The 18,322-nt window shown below is 48.1% G+C and overlaps 1 protein-coding gene across 1 annotated transcript in view; it reads right to left on the bottom strand.

The window, feature by feature from the left end:
* LOC118151079 (uncharacterized) overlaps positions 1-18,322 on the bottom strand; it is a 113,576-nt gene that overhangs the window by 15,030 nt on the left and 80,224 nt on the right. Inside the window, exons 3-4 of the mRNA XM_078350061.1 lie at positions 3,748-3,831; positions 1,275-1,475 (exon numbers count right to left, since the gene is read on the bottom strand). Of these exons, the coding sequence (XP_078206187.1) occupies positions 1,275-1,467 (193 nt within the window). The 5' untranslated portion in view covers positions 1,468-1,475; positions 3,748-3,831. The remainder of the gene's footprint in view (positions 1-1,274; positions 1,476-3,747; positions 3,832-18,322) is intronic.

Raw genomic sequence — 18,322 nt, forward strand, 5'->3', positions numbered from 1 at the left:
ATAACTACTGCCTGGTTATTATATACCTGGCAGAGTTCCGGGCTCTGGGGAAACAGCAATGAGCAAAACAAAGTTGCTGCTGTCTTAATGGATCCATCGTTCTAATGAGGAGGAAAGAGACAGGCAATCCATGAAGAAACCATAAACACAAACAGCACATCAGGTGAGAGCGCTGTGAAGAATAAATACTAAAGTGGGTATGGCCAGGTGCAGTGGCTCACACCTGTAATCTCAGCACTTTGGGAGGCTGAGGTGGATGGATCCCTTGAAGTTAGGAATTCAAGACCAGCCTGGCCAACATGGTGAAATGCCATCTCTACTAATAGTACAAAAAAAAAAAAAAAAAAAAAAAAAAGACCCAGGTGTGGTGGCACCTGCCTGTAATCTTAGCAACTCAGGAGGGTGAGGTGGGAGGATTGCTTGAACTTGGGAAATGGAGGTTGCAGTGAGCCGACATTTCATCACTGCACTCCAGCCTGGGGAACAGAGCAAGACTCTGTCGTCAAAAATAAAAAAGTGAAGAGAAATCAGGTGCAGGTTAGAGTGCATTCGCATGAGCAAGGGTGCTCTTGTGGTGGAGAAGGTGATAGACATGAGGGCTGAGCCTGGGGACTCCTGGGGAGAGCAGCATGGGAGGGCCCTAGGTATTGGTTCCATTTGTGGTCCTTTTGTTTAGATTTGATTTGTTTTTGACACAAAGTCTTGCTCCATCGCCCAGGCTGAAGTGAAGTGGCACAATCTCGGCTCACTGCAATCTCCACTAACCGGGTTCAAGCCACCTCAGTCTCCCAAAGAGATGGGATGGCAGATGTGAGTCACGTGCCCGGCCTATGCATCAACATGTTTAAATTCTTCTGAAAACTGTGCTTTAGAAAGAGTGTTCTGAAAGACATAGGAAATAAATGACAGAATGGCAGGGCAAGGATCGCATCAGTGACAGGGTGGCTGTGGAGATTTGCTGGCCAGCAGCAGGAAAGCCACTCAGACCCTGGATTCTACCTCTGCAGCCTGTCTGCACCTGAACCCTCCTCCCCACATCAGTGGAAGCCTGGAACTCTCAGAAAAGCAGACCTCACCGGCCGCTGCCACTTTCACCAGAATGATGTGATTCATTCATTCACACAGAAGACAGCAGGAACCCTGAGAAAACAGGATCCAGAATGTGTGGGTTTTGATGGACAGTGTGGTAGGATCTGGGAGGCTCCACCTGCCTCACCTCCTGAGCCCCACACTCCTTCCCCAGTCCTGCTCGGCATAGAGATTAGTGACATTACCAGAAAGGTAGATGCTTGGAAGGACACCAGCAACATGGAGAAGAGGAGGCCAGAGGTCCACAAGGCACCCAGCTCCTGGCCTCGGATGACCAGGACTGTCCAGAAAGGCTCCCTCACAGCCATGAAACTTGATGATCCTCGAGTTCCTGAGGATGGAGCTGGAGGGCTGGGCCCACAAGTCCTTCTGCCTCATTTGCTCTCCTGGGGTTGGAGGGAAAAGAGCGATGAACACACGGCTGGTCCAGAATTTTCCCCTGCACCCTGACAGTAACCCTGCAGTGAATCCCACTGATCTCACCAACTGCATACCAAAGCTGTCTTCCTCTCTGCATCTCTGACCCTCAGTCCTGATCCATCTACCATCATCCCGTGCCTGAACTCCTGCAGGAACTGACCTGGGACCACTGCCCTCGGGAGGCAGCTTCTGATGCCCAGAGAACAGAGGCTGCCCCTGAGCCCACCTGGGTATGGTGCCATCAGGAAGGCTACCTGGAGGTGGTGTAATGCCTGAGCTACATCTTTCTTTCTTTCTTTCAAATTGTTGGTAAAGTCAGGGGGTCTCACTATGTTTCCCATGTTGGCCTTAAGCTCTTGGGCTGAAGTGATCCTCTGGCCCTGGCCTAATGTGCTGGGATTACAGACTGAGCTACACCTTAAATGACCAGGAGGTAGGTGCTGGGCAGGCAGAGGATGAGGAGATGGGGCCAGGAAGAGGGAGGGAAGGGTTTGAGAGAGGGGGCAGAGAAAACCCAGGCACAGGGAGCAGCATGACTCAGGACACTCCGTGTGGCCAGAGGAGTGCGTGGGCAGGGTCGCTCGGCACTTTAGGGTCAGGCAGGAGTCCGGCATCTCCCGTGCTTCACCAGGTAAGGGGGGCATTATCAGAAGGCAGCTGCCAGGAGAAGGGTTTTTTTTGTTTTTTTGAGGGAGTCTTGCTCTGTTACCAGGCTGGAGTGCAGTGGTGCGATCTCAACTCACTGTAACCTCTGCCTCCCGTGTTCAAATGATTCTCCTGCCTGAGATTCTAGAGTACCTAGGATTATAGTTGCCTGCCACCATGCTCAGCTAATCTTTGTGTTTTTAATAGAGAGATCATTTTGCCATTTTGGCCAGGCTGGTTTTGAACATCTTACCTCAGGAGATTCGCCTGCCTCGATCTCCCAAAGTGCTGGGATTATAGGTGTGAGCCACCATGCCCGGAGGCAGCCATGCTGGAGGCTGGAGAAACAGTCCAAGTGACAGATGGACATTGGGACAGCTGGGCCTAGAGAGGAAATAAGTTCCTTCCTCCATCCCCCTTCCCTCCCTCTCCCCCACCTTTCTTTCTTTTCTTCCCTACTTCTTTCTTCTGCTTTCCTGCCTTTCTTTCTGCCCTCTTTTTCCCCCTCTCCTTCATTCTTCCTTCCTTCCTCATTCCTTCTCTTCCTCTTTCAACTCTTTCCTTCCCTCCATCTGTCCTCCCCTTTCCTATCTTTCCTTCCCTCCATTTCACCCCTCCCCTCCTTCCTTTCTTCCCATCCCTCCCTTCTTCCCTCCTCCCTCCCTACTTCAGTAGTTCTCGAACACTGGTCCAGCAACTTCTGCATGCCGAGCACTAACTAGATACTGAGTCTGCCACAGGGATTGGCCCGTGCTGCTGTGGAGCTTGTAGTCTAAGGAGAGCAATGCCATCAGCCCCTGCCAGGAGCTTTCTGCAGGGCCCTTTAGGAAGTGGGAAGTGTTGGGGAAAAGCAAAAACAAACCCAGAATAGGCCAAGGAAGGGAGCTGCTTGGAGGAGAGAGATGGGTGGGCCATGTCCTTGCTGGACGATGGTGAGGGAGGTGGCCCTGACTGCAGGGGGTGCTGGAGGGGTCAAGGTCTTCTGGAGTGAGGGTGGTCCAGGTGGAGGGAACAGCTAAAGCAGATGCCTGGATAGATGTGTGAACATCAGGCAGGTGTGAGGATGGGGAAGGGGGTAGGTGGGAAAGGGAGGGAGATGGATGGAAGGTGAGGCTGGAGGCAATGAGGCAGTTCAGGGCAGGCCAGGTGGGCCACAGTGGGGCCTTTGGCTCAGACTGAGGAAAACAGGGGCATTGTGGGTCTGAGCAGAGGAGGGTACAATGGATTCAGCTCACACAGGTCTCCTGTGGCTGGAAGTAGAGAAAGGCTGGGGCAGAAGTAAGGAGTGAGCCAGGGCCTTGCTGCTGGATGCATTTTCAAGATGACTCCAAGCAAATCTGCTGACTGATGGGGTGCAGGAGAAAAAGGCATTAATCTGACCCAGGGCCTGGGATCTGAACACTGGAGGGTTGAGCCACCATCCAATGCGATGGGGAAGGAGCGGGGCAGGTCTGCACAATGGGAAACTCACAGAGACAAGAACAAAGCCAGACCCGCTGGCTCCCACTCAGCTCTGCCCTCTTCATCGCCCACACCAGAGCCTGTCTTTCTCCCCACTTCCTGCGTGGTCCGTCTTTTTCCCAAAAGCCAAACCTGACAGTGAATCCTCTTCTTGGTGATGAAGAAACTCAGAGGCAGGCGGCTCAGGAAGAGAGCGATGGTGGAGAGATCCAGGAGCTGGGGACAGAGGGGACAGAACATCAGGAGATCCTGAGGAGCCCAGCTGTTAGAGGCCTGTGAACCACAGCAGCTCCATCTTGAATAGGAGCTGGGTAAAAGGAGGCTGAGACCTACTGGGCTGCATTTCCAGGCGGTGAAGGCATTCTGAGTCACAGGATGAGACAGCAGGGCAGCACAGAATACAGGTCACAAAGACCTTTCCAGTAAAACAGGCTGCAGTAAAGAAGCCTGCCCAAAACCCACCAAAACCAAGATGGCTACCAGAGTGACCTCTGCTCATCCTCACTGCTACATTGTCACCAGCACCATGATGGTTTACAAATGCCATGGCAACATCAGAAAATTTTCCTATATGATCTGAAAAGGGGGAGTCATGAATAATCTACCCCTCTTTCAGCATGTCATGAAGAAATGGCCCTAAAGATGGGCACCAGTGTCTTCTGGGCTGCTCTATGGAGTAGCCATTCTATCTTTTCTTTCCTAAAAAACTTTTTTTTTAGGAAATAATAAACTTGCTCTGTGGCTCACACCTGTAATCCCAGCACTTTGGGAGGCTGAGGCAGGTGGATCACCTGAGGTCAAGAGTTTGAGATCAGCCTGGCCAACATGGTGAAACCCCGTCTCTACTAGAAGTATAAAAATTAGCCAGGTGTGATGACATGCACTTGTAATTTCAGCTACTCAGGAGGCTGAAGCAGGAAAATCACTTGAACCCGGGAGGCGTAGGTCGTACTGAGCCAAGATCACACCACTACCCTCTATCTAGCCTAGGCAACAGAGTGAGACTTCATCTCAAAAACAAAACAAAATAGCAAAACAAGCAAACAAACAAATTTTCATTTTACCCTCATGAGGGTTGTCAGACTTAGCAAATCATCATACAGATACCCAGTTACCTTTGAAGACAGAGTGAGGTTTTAGTTTAAGTCTCGTGCATTATTTGAGACATACACTGAGAGTTCGAAACTCTCACTTCACTGGATGTCCTGTTTTCTCTGGCAACCCTGCTCCCTACCAACGTGGTGCTTTTAAGATACTTATCTCCCCCCTCTCAGCTTTGGTTCCTATATTTGGAAAATGTGGAAGTGGGAGGTAGAATAAATAATTTTTTTAAGTTGCTCTGACTTTCTGAGAGTCATTCACAGGTTACTTGAACCCATTCTCTCACCAAGTCCCACCCCAACTCCAGTCTGCATGCCTCAGTTTCCCCTCTCAGTCCTTAGGAACACTATTTTTTATTTTTTTTTTTGAGATGGAGTCTCGCTCTGTTACCCAGGCTGGAGTGCAGAGTCGCGATCTTGGCTCACTGCAACCTCTGCTTCCCAACCAATTCTGCTGTCTCAGCCTCCCGAGTAGCTAGGATGACAGATGTGCATCACTATGCCTGGCTAATTTTTGTATTTTTAGTACAGACAGGGTTTCACCATGTTGCCAGGCTGGTCTCGAACTCCTGGCCTCAAGTGAACTCACTTCAGCCTCCCTAAGTGCTGGGATTACAGGTTTGACTCACTCTACCCAGCTCAAAGCAAGTACAACAATATTTTCTAAGGTTGGATCCGTTTGTTTCATTTATGCAGCAATGGCGTCACCTGGTGGCTTCATGGAGAAGTGCCCTAAGGGTAAACCACCTACAGCAGGGTTTAAAAAAACACTCAAAGGAATCTGACAGAAGATGAGCCTCTTGGCCGGGCGCGGTGGCTTGTGCCTGTAATCCCAGCACTTTGGGAGGCTGAGGCGGGTGGATCACGAGGTCAAGATCAAGAGTTCGAGATCATCCTGGTCAACATGGAGAAACTCCGTCTTTACTAAAGATACAAAAATTAGCTGGGAATGGTGGCGTACACCTGTAGTCCCAGCTACTCGGTAGGCTGAGGCAGGAGAATTGCTTGAACCCAGGAGGTGGAGGTTGCGGTGAGCCAAGATCATGTCATTGCACTCCAGCCTGGGCAACAAGAGCGAATCTCCATCTCAAAAAATAAATAAATAAATAAATAAAGAAGATGAGCATCTCTCTCTGGAGGAAAAATGTTCATTAAACTAGCAACCTCAGTATTCACCCCTCCTTCACCAGGATCTCATGGTGATGTTAGAAGCTGTCTACCAAGAGGCAGGAAAAGTGCACAGGGAAAGTGACGCAGTGCATTATCTGCAGATATCTTGGTCTTCTCTGAATTTTTTTTGAGGGTGAGTTGCTCTGTCCCTCAGGCTGGGTTACAGTGGTGTAATCTCGTCTAGCATCAACTTATGCCTCTTGCGTTCAAGTGATTCTCCTGCCTCAGCCTCCTTAGTAGCTGGGATTACAGGCACATTCAACCATGCCCGGTTCATTTTGTATTTTTAGCAGAGACAAGGTTTCATCATGTTAGCCAAGCTTATCTTGAACTCTCGACCTTAATTGATCTGTCCACCTCAGCCTCCCAAAGTGCTGGGATTACAGGCATGCACCCTCATATCTGGCAGAAGGATCAGGTTTTCTCATTTTATTTTTATTTTTTAGACAGAGTCTTACTCTGTCACCCAGGCTGGAGTACAATGGTGTGGTCTTGGCTCACTACAACCTCCACTTCCCGGTATTCTCTGGCCTCAGCCTCTCGAGTTGCTGGGACTACAGGCATATGCCACCACACCTGGCTAATTTTTGTATTTTTGGTAGAGATGGGGTTTTACTATATGGGTCATGATGGCCTCAAACTCCTGACCTTTGGTGATCCTCCCACCTCGGCCTCCTAAAGTGCTGGGATTACAGGAGTGAGCCACCATGCCTGGCCATGGGTTTTCATAAACCAAAGCATATTTCTTATTGTGTTTAACGGAATTGTGCCCCAGCCCTGAACTTTCCTTGATTCATCCTCCTTTAAATAGCGAACTTCTCAAAAGGTGTAATGAACATGGAAGAGCCACTGGCTGGGTGGGCTGGGTGGTAGCAGGGGGGCTGGGGTCTCAGCAGTTGGCATCCCCTTTCCCAGGATGTACTCATGGCCTCATGTAGCTATTTTTTTTATCTCCTAGGTCAGCTTGTCGACACCGTCCGGGTGAAAAAAGGAGACCAGATCTTGTTTTCATCTATGTTCGAAGCCAATATCACCACCCACAACATTGCTGTCATTGTGTGCAAAAGCCTAGAAATACTTAGACCTGGTTTATTAACCATACACCTGCCAGACCCAACCCAGCCAAAACATGAAATCCGCCAGGTGCAGTGACCCAAATCTGTAATCCCAGCACTTTGGGAGGCCAAGGTGGGTGGATCTCCTGAGGTCAGGAATTTGAGACCAGACTGGCTAACATAGTGAAACCCCACCTCTACTAAAAATATAAAAATGAGCTGGGTTTGCTGGTGCACGCCTGTAATCCCAGCTACTCGAGAGGCTGAGGTTGGGGAATCACTTCAATAGAGGAGGTGGAGGTTGCAGTGAGCCGAGATTGAACCACTGTACTCCAGCCTGGGCAGAGCGCGAGACTCCATCTCAAAAAACCACAGTAACAACAACAAAAACACAAAATCAAACCCCCATCCTTTTTTTTTTTTTTTTAGAGATAGAGAGGGATTTCCTGTGTTGTCCAGGTTACAGTGCAGTGGTACAAACATAGCTCACTGCAGCCTCTTACTCCCAGGCTCAAGCAGTCCTCCCACCTCAGCCTCCTGAGTAGCTGGGATTACAGGTGCATGCCACCATGCCCAGCTAATATTTATGTGTGTGTGTGTGTGTGTGTGTGTGTGGAGATGGGGTCTCACTATGTTGGCCAGGCTGGCCTCAAACTCTGGGCTTCAAGTAATCCTCCCATCTCCACCTTCCAAAGTGCTGGGATTACAGGCATGAGCCTCTGTTCCTGGCCAAAATCCAACTACACATTCATGAACGACCAAAGGCATGAGCTTCTGTGTTTTAACAATGAAATGGATTATTCCTTGGGTATAACTTTGCTGGGGATGCTGTACAAAGTGCCACAAACAAAGTAGCTTAGAACAAGACAAATTTGTTGTTTCAGGCCAGATGCCATGGCTCATGTATGTAATCCCGATAGGATGACACCCTGTCTCTACTGAAAAAAATACAAGGCCGGGAGTGGTGGCTCACACCTATAACACTAGCACTTTTGGAGGCTGAGGTAGGCAAATCATGAGGTCAGGACTTCAAGACCAGCATGACCAACATGGTGAAACCCTGTCTCTACCAAAAGTACAAACATCAGCTGGGTGTGGTGGCACACATCTGTAATCCTAGCTACTCAGGAGGCTGAGGCAGGAGAACTGTTGAACCCAGAAGGTGAAGATTGCAGTAAGCTGAAATCACACCACTTTATTCCAGACTGGGGGACAGATCAAGAATCTATCTCAGAAAAAAAAATTAGCCAGGCATGGTTGCATGTGTCTGTATTCCCAAGCTACTCAGGAGACTGAGGTGGAAGGATTTCTTGAGCCAGGGAGAATGAGGCTGCAGTGAGCTGAGATCATGCCACTGCACTCTAGCCTGGGTGGCAGAGCGAGACCCTGTCTCAATAAATTAATAAATAGAATAAAATGTTGTCTCCCAGTTGGGAGGCCGGAAGTGTAAAGTCAGGTGTCTGCAGCCGGGCTCTCCCTGGAAGCTCTAAGGAAAAATCTGTCCCAGCCTCTCTCCTGGCTCAGGCATCCCTTGACTTACAGTGGCCATTGTCCTTCTATGCATGTCTGTCTCTGTGTGCAAACTTACCTTTGGGCAGGCACGGTGGCTCACACCTATAATCCCAGCACTTTGGGAGGCCAAGGCAGGATTGCTTGAGCCCAGAAGTTCAAGTCCAACCTGGGAAACATAGTGAGATACCATCTCTACATAAAATACAGAAAATTAGCTGGGCATGGTGGAACACAACTGTAGTCTCAGCTACTCAGGAAGCGGAGGTGGGAGGATCAGTTGAACCCAGGAGTTTGAGGCTGCATTGAGCTATGATCACACCACTACACTCCAGCCTGGGTGACAGAACAAGACTGTCTCAAGAAAAAATATTTTATTCTTTCTTTTTCTTTTACTGGCAACAAATTTCCCTTTTAGTAAGGACACCAGTTATGTGGAATCAGGGCCCCACCTTCATGACCCATTTTAACTTGATGACCTCTGTAACAACCCGGTCTCCAGATAAGGTCATGCCTGTAATCCCAGCATTTTGGAAGGCTGAGGTGGGAGGATCACTTGAGGCCAGGAGTTCAAGACCAGTCTGAGCAACATAGTGAGATTTCACCTCTACAAAAACCATAGTAAAAATAGCTGAATGTAGGGGTGTGTACTTGTAGTCCCAGCTCCTTGGGAGGCAGGAGCACAGAGCGAGCCCAGGAGGTCGAGGCTTCAGTCATCTGTGATTGTGCCACTGCACACCAGCTGGGCAACAGCAAGACCCAGTCTGTCTCAAGAGAAGAAAAAAGGTTTGCTGATCAAATGTGGGGCAATTTTTTAAAACTTTAACTCTGCATTTTGTCATATTGCTTAGCTTTTCCACATGAACTCTGTGATTATAACAAGAAAATAACAGTCACATTACTTTTTTTTGAGAAGGAGTTCTGATCTTGTTTCCCAGGCTGGAGTGCAGTGGCATGATCTCTGCTCACTGCAACCTCTGCCTCCTGGGTTGAGCAATTCTCCTGCCTCCACCTCCTGAGTAGGCAAAAATTCTCAATAAACTAGGTATTGATGGAACATATCTCAAAATAATAAAATATATTTACGACAAACCCACAGCCAGTATCACAATGAATGGGCAAAAGCTGGAAGGATTCCCTTCAAAATCTGGTGCTAGACAAGGATGGCCTCTCTCCCCACTCCTACTCAACATAGTATAGGTCCCCAACAACTGAGGGATCTGTGGGGATCGCTCCGTATAGGAAGTTCTAGCCAGAGCAATCAGGCAAGAGAAAGAAATAAAGGGTATTCAATTAGGAAACGGGGAAGTCAAATTGTCTCTATTTGCAGATGACATGATTGTATATTTAGAAGACCCCATCATCTCAGCCCAAAATCTCCTGAGATCAGGAGTTTGAGGACAGCCAGACCAACAAGCTGAAACACCAGCTATATTAAAAGTACAAAAATTAGCTGGGCATGGTGCCATGTGCCTGTAATCTCAGCTACTTGAAAGGATGAGGTAGAAGAATGGCTTGAACCCAGGAGGTGAAGGTTGCAGTGAGCTGAGATTACACCACTGCACTGAAGCCTGGGTGGAGTTAAAAAAAAAAAAAAGAAAATAAAATTGGGTTTTGTAGAGACAGGACTCTTCCTGTGTTGTCCAGGCTGGCCTCAAACCTCTGAACTGAAATGATCTTACCACATCAAAATTACAGGTGTGAGCACTCACCCAGCCAACAAACTTGGAGATTGAAAGAGGCTTAAAAGACATAACAATGCTGGGGAACAGTTATGGGCTAAAGATGCATACTAGGACGGCTCTACTCTAAAGAAACAGATGGAGGCCAGGTGTGGTGTCTCACATCTGTAATACCAAACACTTTGGGAGGCCGAAAAGAGAAAAACGCTTGTGCCCAGGAGTTTGGGACCAGCCTGGAAACATAGCCAGGGTGGGCCTGGGGGCTGCTACAGGCCCTCCAGCAAGGGCTGTGGACAGAGTCCCCTAGCCGGAGGGGGGGTCCCTAAGCAGCCAGGGTCTGCCTGGGGGCTGTGGCCTAAGCTTCCAAGCCAGGGTGTCCCTAAGCAGCCAGGGCGGGCCTGGGGGCTGCTATGGGTACTCTGACAGGGGCTGTGGGCACAGCCCAATAGCCAAGGGATCCCTAAGCAGCCAGGGTGAGCCTGGGGGCTGCTATGGGCCCTCTGGCTGGGGCTGTGGGCTAGCGCTGTGGGCTAGCACTCTGTGCATATGTACACAGTTTTTCCCTATTTCTACATGTCTGCATAATTTACATAGTGGGCACATATTTGTATAGGTGTACATATGGTGTTATCACAATAACTATATATGTACATAATATGTACACAACACATATGTATTTTATTTGTACATTATGTACTTTTATTGTGATATTATGTATTATATGTATATTATTGTGATTATATATATATATCACTGATATTTCAAGAAATGCATATAGTGTACACATTATGTACCTACGCATTGTGTACACATGTATAGGTACATATTTTACAGATTATGTACATTTTTTCTACATGTGTATTGTATACACATATGTACATCAGAGTAAATGTACATACTGTACCTATTACATACATTTATTGCAATATGCCAATAAATATACACATTATGAGTACATTCTAGGATATTATTTTTACTATATTAAATAGAAATTACTCCTGCTATCAAAGTGGGTATACACCCATGTGTGTACATATTTTACATGTGTACATATTGTGCATATTATGTACTCATGTACAGATATATATTTACATATGTAACTATATGTACACATGTACAGTGTACATATCTACATACTGTGCAGTTATGTGCACATGTATATATTGTACATCTGTACACAATGTGTACATGATGCACATGTGTACATATTGTAATATCACAATCAATGTATATGTACATGTGTACATTTATATTGATATGTATTACATATGTATGTGATTATACCTGCTGTTGTGATTATACCTGCTGTTGTGATTATATAATATTGTGATATTACAATAAATGTACATATTGTACACATTATGTACATACCTATTGTGTACACATTATGTGCATATAAATGTACATATTGTACAGACTATGTACATTTATTGTACATATGTATTGCGTACACATATGTACATCACAGTCAATGTACATATGGTACATATTATATACATTTATTGTTATCCCAATAAGTGTACACATCATGAATATATTCTGGGATATGATTTTTAGTATTTAGATAAAAATTACTTCCAATATCAAAATGGGTATACATTCATGTGTGTCCATCTTGTGATATTATCCATCATATTTTAAGTAGGTGTTACTCTCATTGTGAAAGCAAGTGTACACTCTGATTGTTCCAATATGACAGGCAAAGTACAACACTTCTGTGACGTAGTTCCTAATAACCTGGGGACAGAGGATGATTATACCCTGAATGTCACAGAAAGTGTACACCACCACCGTAGTATTGTTTCTAATATCCAAAAACGGAGAGGATATTACTCCAAATACCTCAGAGAGCGCAATCCCCCCGTGATATTGTTCCTAATAACTAGGGGATTATAGATGACATTACTCACGATGTGACTGGGGCTGTACGCCGGTCCTGTGACATTGTTCCTAATATCCAGAGAAGGAAAGGAGAATGTTACTGCCCATAGGGAAATACTCTGAATATAGCAAGAGGTGTACACCATGCTCTGATATGGTCACTAATGTCCACAAGAAAACAATTATGTTGAATTAAACATTGCAAGGAGTGAAACCTCCCTGTGCTTTCAATTCGAATGTCAAGGGGGGTGAGGATGACATTTTTGTCAATATGGCAGAGGCGTAACTAGAGCTAGTGCCTAATATAAAAAAAACAGAATAACATTATCATCTCGCTATGATATTGTTCCCAGTATCATATTACACCACCTTTTCAAAATAGTCCCTAGCAGCCAGGGTGGTCCTGGGGGCTGCTATGGGCCCTCTGGTGGGGGCTGTGGGCACAGCCCAGTGCACACACCTCACAAGAACACACACCGCTCACCACAAATTTCACACCCCAAAGTACACACACGTCAGACACACACCACGCACCACACACATTCCCCACACATTGCACAGTGCACACACCTCAGACACACACCACTCCTCACACACACTCCACAGTGAGCACACCTCGCACAGACTCACAATGTTTACCACACACTCTTCAAGCACACACTCCACAGTGCACACACCTCGCAGAGACACGCCACAATCCTCACACCTACTCCACAGTGTACACAAGTCACACAAACACACGCCACTCACTGGACACAAACTTCACAGCGTGCACACCTCAGACACACCACACAACACACACTCCACAGTGCACACACTTCACACAGAAACACATTACACACCACAAGCATATTCAACAGTTCACACATCTCACACACACTCCAGAGTGCACACACCTCACACACACACCACTCACCACTCACACTCCACAGTGCCCGCACTTCACAGACACATTCACCACACACACAATCCAGTTTACACCCCTCAGGTGCACACCATGCACCACACACCCTACACACACACCCAACAGTACACACATCTCAGACACAAACCACAAACCACACACATTCTACAATGCACACACCTCACTCAGACACCACTCAACACACACTCCACACACACACCCAACAGTACACAAATCTCAGACACAAACCACACACACTCTACGGTGCACACACCTCACTCAGACACACAACACTCAACACACACACTCCACAGTGCACCTGCCTCACATAGACACACACCACTCACACACTCATACTCCACAGTGCGCACACCTCACACACACATACACCACTCACCACACACTTTGCAGCTCACACGCCTGACACAAAAACACACAACACACCACACACATTCAAACACACACTCCACAATACACATTGCTCACACAGACACACAAAACACCACACACACTCACCACAGTGCACAAACCTCACAAAGCCAGACACCACGCACCACACACACACTCCACAGTGCACACAGCTGAAACTGACACACATCACGCACCACACACACACTTCACAGGGCACACACCTCACACAGACACACACCACTCACCACACAAACTCACTCTGCAGTGCAAGCACCTCAGAGACACACCTGTCACCACACACACACTCCACAGTGCACATACCTCACACAGAAAGACACCATGCACCACACACACACACTTCACACACTCAACAATACACACCCCCAAACAGACACACCACACTCATCACACACACACCACAGTGCATAACTCACACACATGATACAACACACACCCTCCAGACACACTCCATAATGCACACACCTCACAAGGAGACACCACTCAACACACACACACTCCAAAGTGCACACACCTGAAACTGGCACACATCACTCATCACACATACACTCCACAGGGCACACACCACACACAGACACCACTCACCACACACAAACTGCACACACCTCACGCAGACACATACCACTAATCACACACACACTACACAGAATAGACATTTTATTCAGATACACACCAGTTACCACACACACACCACAGTACATACACCTCACACAGCACCACTCACAACACACCCACTCCACAGTGCACACACCTCAGTCACATACCACTCACCCACCACACACACACTCCCCATGCACACACCTCATACAGAGACATACCACTCCTTACGCACACTCCACAGTGCACACACCTCATATAAAAACACACAACTCACCACATTCACACTGCAGAGTACACACACCTCACACACACAAGTCACATCACAGTCCACAGTGGACACACCTCACACAGTCACACCACTCACGACATACGCACACTCCCCATGCACACACCTCACACAGACATGCACCACTCCCCACGCACACACTCCACAGTGCACACACCTCACACAGAAATGCATCACTTACCACACACACACTACACAGTGCATACATCTAACACTGACACACACCACTCACCTCATACACACATCCCACACTGAAAAAACCTCAGACACACACCAGGTACCACATGCACTCCACACACGCACACTGCATAGTGCACACACCTCAGTCACACACCACTCATTACTCACACACTCCCCATGCACACACCTCACACAGACACGCACCAGTCTCCACACACAAGTACATAGTGCACACACCTCACACAGACACACACCACTCACCACACATACAGTGCACAGTGCACGCACCTCACAGAGACACACCACGCACCCCATACACTCCACACAAACACTGCATAGTGCACACACTGCACAGACACACACCAGTAACCACACACACACTGCAGTGCACAAACCTCACACAGACACACACCACTAACAATACACACTTCACAGGGCACACCCCTCACACAGAAATACATTGCACACCAAAAAACTCCACACACACTTCACAGTGCATACACCTCACACAGACACACACCACTCACCAATCACACACTCCACTATACACAAACCTCACAGAGACACCAATAACCACACACTCCACATGCACACACCTCAAACACACACCACTCATCCGACACACACTTCAGAGTGCACACACCTTACAGACACACACTACACACCACACACTTTCCACGCACACTCCACCATGCAAAACTTTCAGACACACACCACTCACCACACACACACTACAGTGCACACACCTCACACACACCATTCATCACACTCAACAATGCACACGCCTCACACAGACACATTGCTCAACACACAAACACTCCACAGTGCACGCACTTCACACACACACCACTCACAACACACACCCAAAGTGCACACACCACACCAAGACACATGCCAGTTACCAGATGCACACACTCCAAAAGGCACACACCTCACATTCACATGCCACACAACACACACACACACACACTCCAGAGAGCACATCCCTCACATTCACACATCACACAACACACACACACTCCACAGAGCACACCCCTCACACAGACAACACCACTCACCACAACACATACCCCACAGTGCACACACCTCACAAAGACACAAAACACACACACTCCACAGGGCACACACCTCATAGACTCACACCACGCACCACACACACATTCCACAGTGCACACGTCTCACAGACTACACAAAACACACATTCCATGCACACTCCACAGTGCACACACCTCAAACACCACTTACCACACAAACACACTTTACAATGCACACACCTCACATTCACCACTTATCACACACTGCAAAGTGCACACACCTCACAGATGCACACCAGTCACACCAACAAACTCCATAGTACACACACTTCACACAGACACACACCATTCACCTCACACGCGCACTCCACAGTGACAACACCTCAGAAAGACACACACCATGTACCACGCACACTCCACCCACACTGTCCACAGGGCACACAGCTCACACAGACACAATGACTCACAACACACACACAATCCACAGGGCACACACTTCAGACTCACACCGCTCACCACACACACACTCCACAGTGCACACACCTCACACAGACACCACTCACCACACACACTCCACAGTTCACTCACCTCATGAAGAGAAACACCACTTACCGCACATACACTCCAGTGCACAACCTCACACACACACCACTCACCGCAGCTCACAATTCACACCTTTCAAAGACACACACCACTCACCACACACTCCACAGTACACACATCTTAGACACACACCATGCACCACACACACTTCACACGCACACACCCAACAGTGCAAACACCTCAGAAACAAACCACAGTTCTCACCCCACTCACACACTACACACCACACACACTACACACACACCCAACAGTGCACACACCTCAGAAACAAACCACATACCACACACACTCCACAGTGAACACGCTTCAGACACACATACTCAACACACTCCCAGTGCCTACATCTCACAGACACCACTCATCACACACACAGTGCAGCTCACATACTTGACACAGAAACACACAATGCACCACACACACTTCACTCACACACTCCACAATACACACCCCTCACACACACAACACTCACATGTACACTCACGACAGTGCACGAACCTCACAGACACACACCATATACCACACACACTCGAGTGCACACAGCTGAAACTAACACAGATCACTCACCCCACACACACTCCAAAATGCACACATCTCACACAGACACACAAAACTCACCTCACACACTCACTCCACAGTGCACACCTCAGTCACATACCTCTCACCACGAACACTCCTCAGCACACACTTCTCACAGAAACACACCATGCACCACACACACTTTACACACACACTCCACAATACACACCCCTCATACAGACACACCACACTCACCACACACACACCACAGTGCACAAAATTTAGACACACATGATGCTCCACTTGCAGTCCACATACACACTCCATAGTGCACACACCTCACAAAGAGACACCACTCAACACTCACACACTCCACAGTGCACACACCTGAAACTGACACACATCACTCACCACACACACTCCACAGTGCACACACCACAGACACACAACTCACCACACCCACACCACAGTGCACACACCTCATGCAAACACACACCACTAACCACACACACTACACAGTGCACACACCTCCCAGACACACCACTCACCACACACACACTTTACATTAAACACACCTGACACAGCACAGACCACTCACAACACATACCCACTCCACAGTGCACACACCTCACACAAACACCACTCACCACACACACAGACTCCAAAATTGACACATCTTACACACACACCAGTCGTCACCCCCACAAATACAACAGGGCACACACCTCACACAGACACTCACCACTCACCTCACACACACACATCACAGTGCACACACCTCACAGACACACAGCACTCAGCAAACACACTCCACAGAGCACACAAATCACACAGACAAGCACCACATACTACATACTCCACAGTGCACACACCTCACACAGACACATGTCACTCACCACACACACACTCCACAGTACACGCACCTCACACGGACACACACCACTCACTCCACACACACACTCCACATGCACACACCTAACACAGACACATGCCACTCCTCACACACACACAGTGCACACACCTCACACACACACCACTCACCACACACTCTCCACAGTGCACACACCTCACACAGACACGCATCTCACCACACACTTTACAGTGCATACACCTTACACAGACACACACCATTCACCACTCCAGTGCAGGCACCTCAGACACACCACTCACCACACACACACTTCACAGTGTACACACCTCACAAAGTCACACACCACTCACCACACACACCACAGTGCACACACAACGCAGCCATGCACCACTCACCACACACACTCTACAAAGACATACCACTCAACACACATTCCACAGTGCACAAACCTTTGTGACACCTCACAGACATACCACTCAACACACATTCCACAGTGCACAAACCTTACAGTCACACACCTGAAACACACACCACTCAGTGCACACCCACTTCACAGTGCACACACCTCACACACACAACTCACCACACAGACTCCAAAATGGACACACCTTACACAGACACACACCAGTCACCATCCCCAAATAGGGCACACACTTCACACAGACACACACCACTCACCTCACACACACACTTCACAGTACACAACTCACACACACAAAGCACCACACATACTCTACAGTGCCCACACCTCACAGAGACCCACAGCACTCAGCACACACACACTCCACAGTGCACACAAATCACAGACAAGGACTGCATACCACACACACACTCCACAGTGCACACACCTTACACGGACACACCACTCCACACACACTCCACAATGC

Source organism: Callithrix jacchus, chromosome 15 (assembly GCF_049354715.1).
Source record: "Callithrix jacchus isolate 240 chromosome 15, calJac240_pri, whole genome shotgun sequence".
Taxonomy (NCBI): domain Eukaryota; kingdom Metazoa; phylum Chordata; class Mammalia; order Primates; family Cebidae; genus Callithrix; species Callithrix jacchus.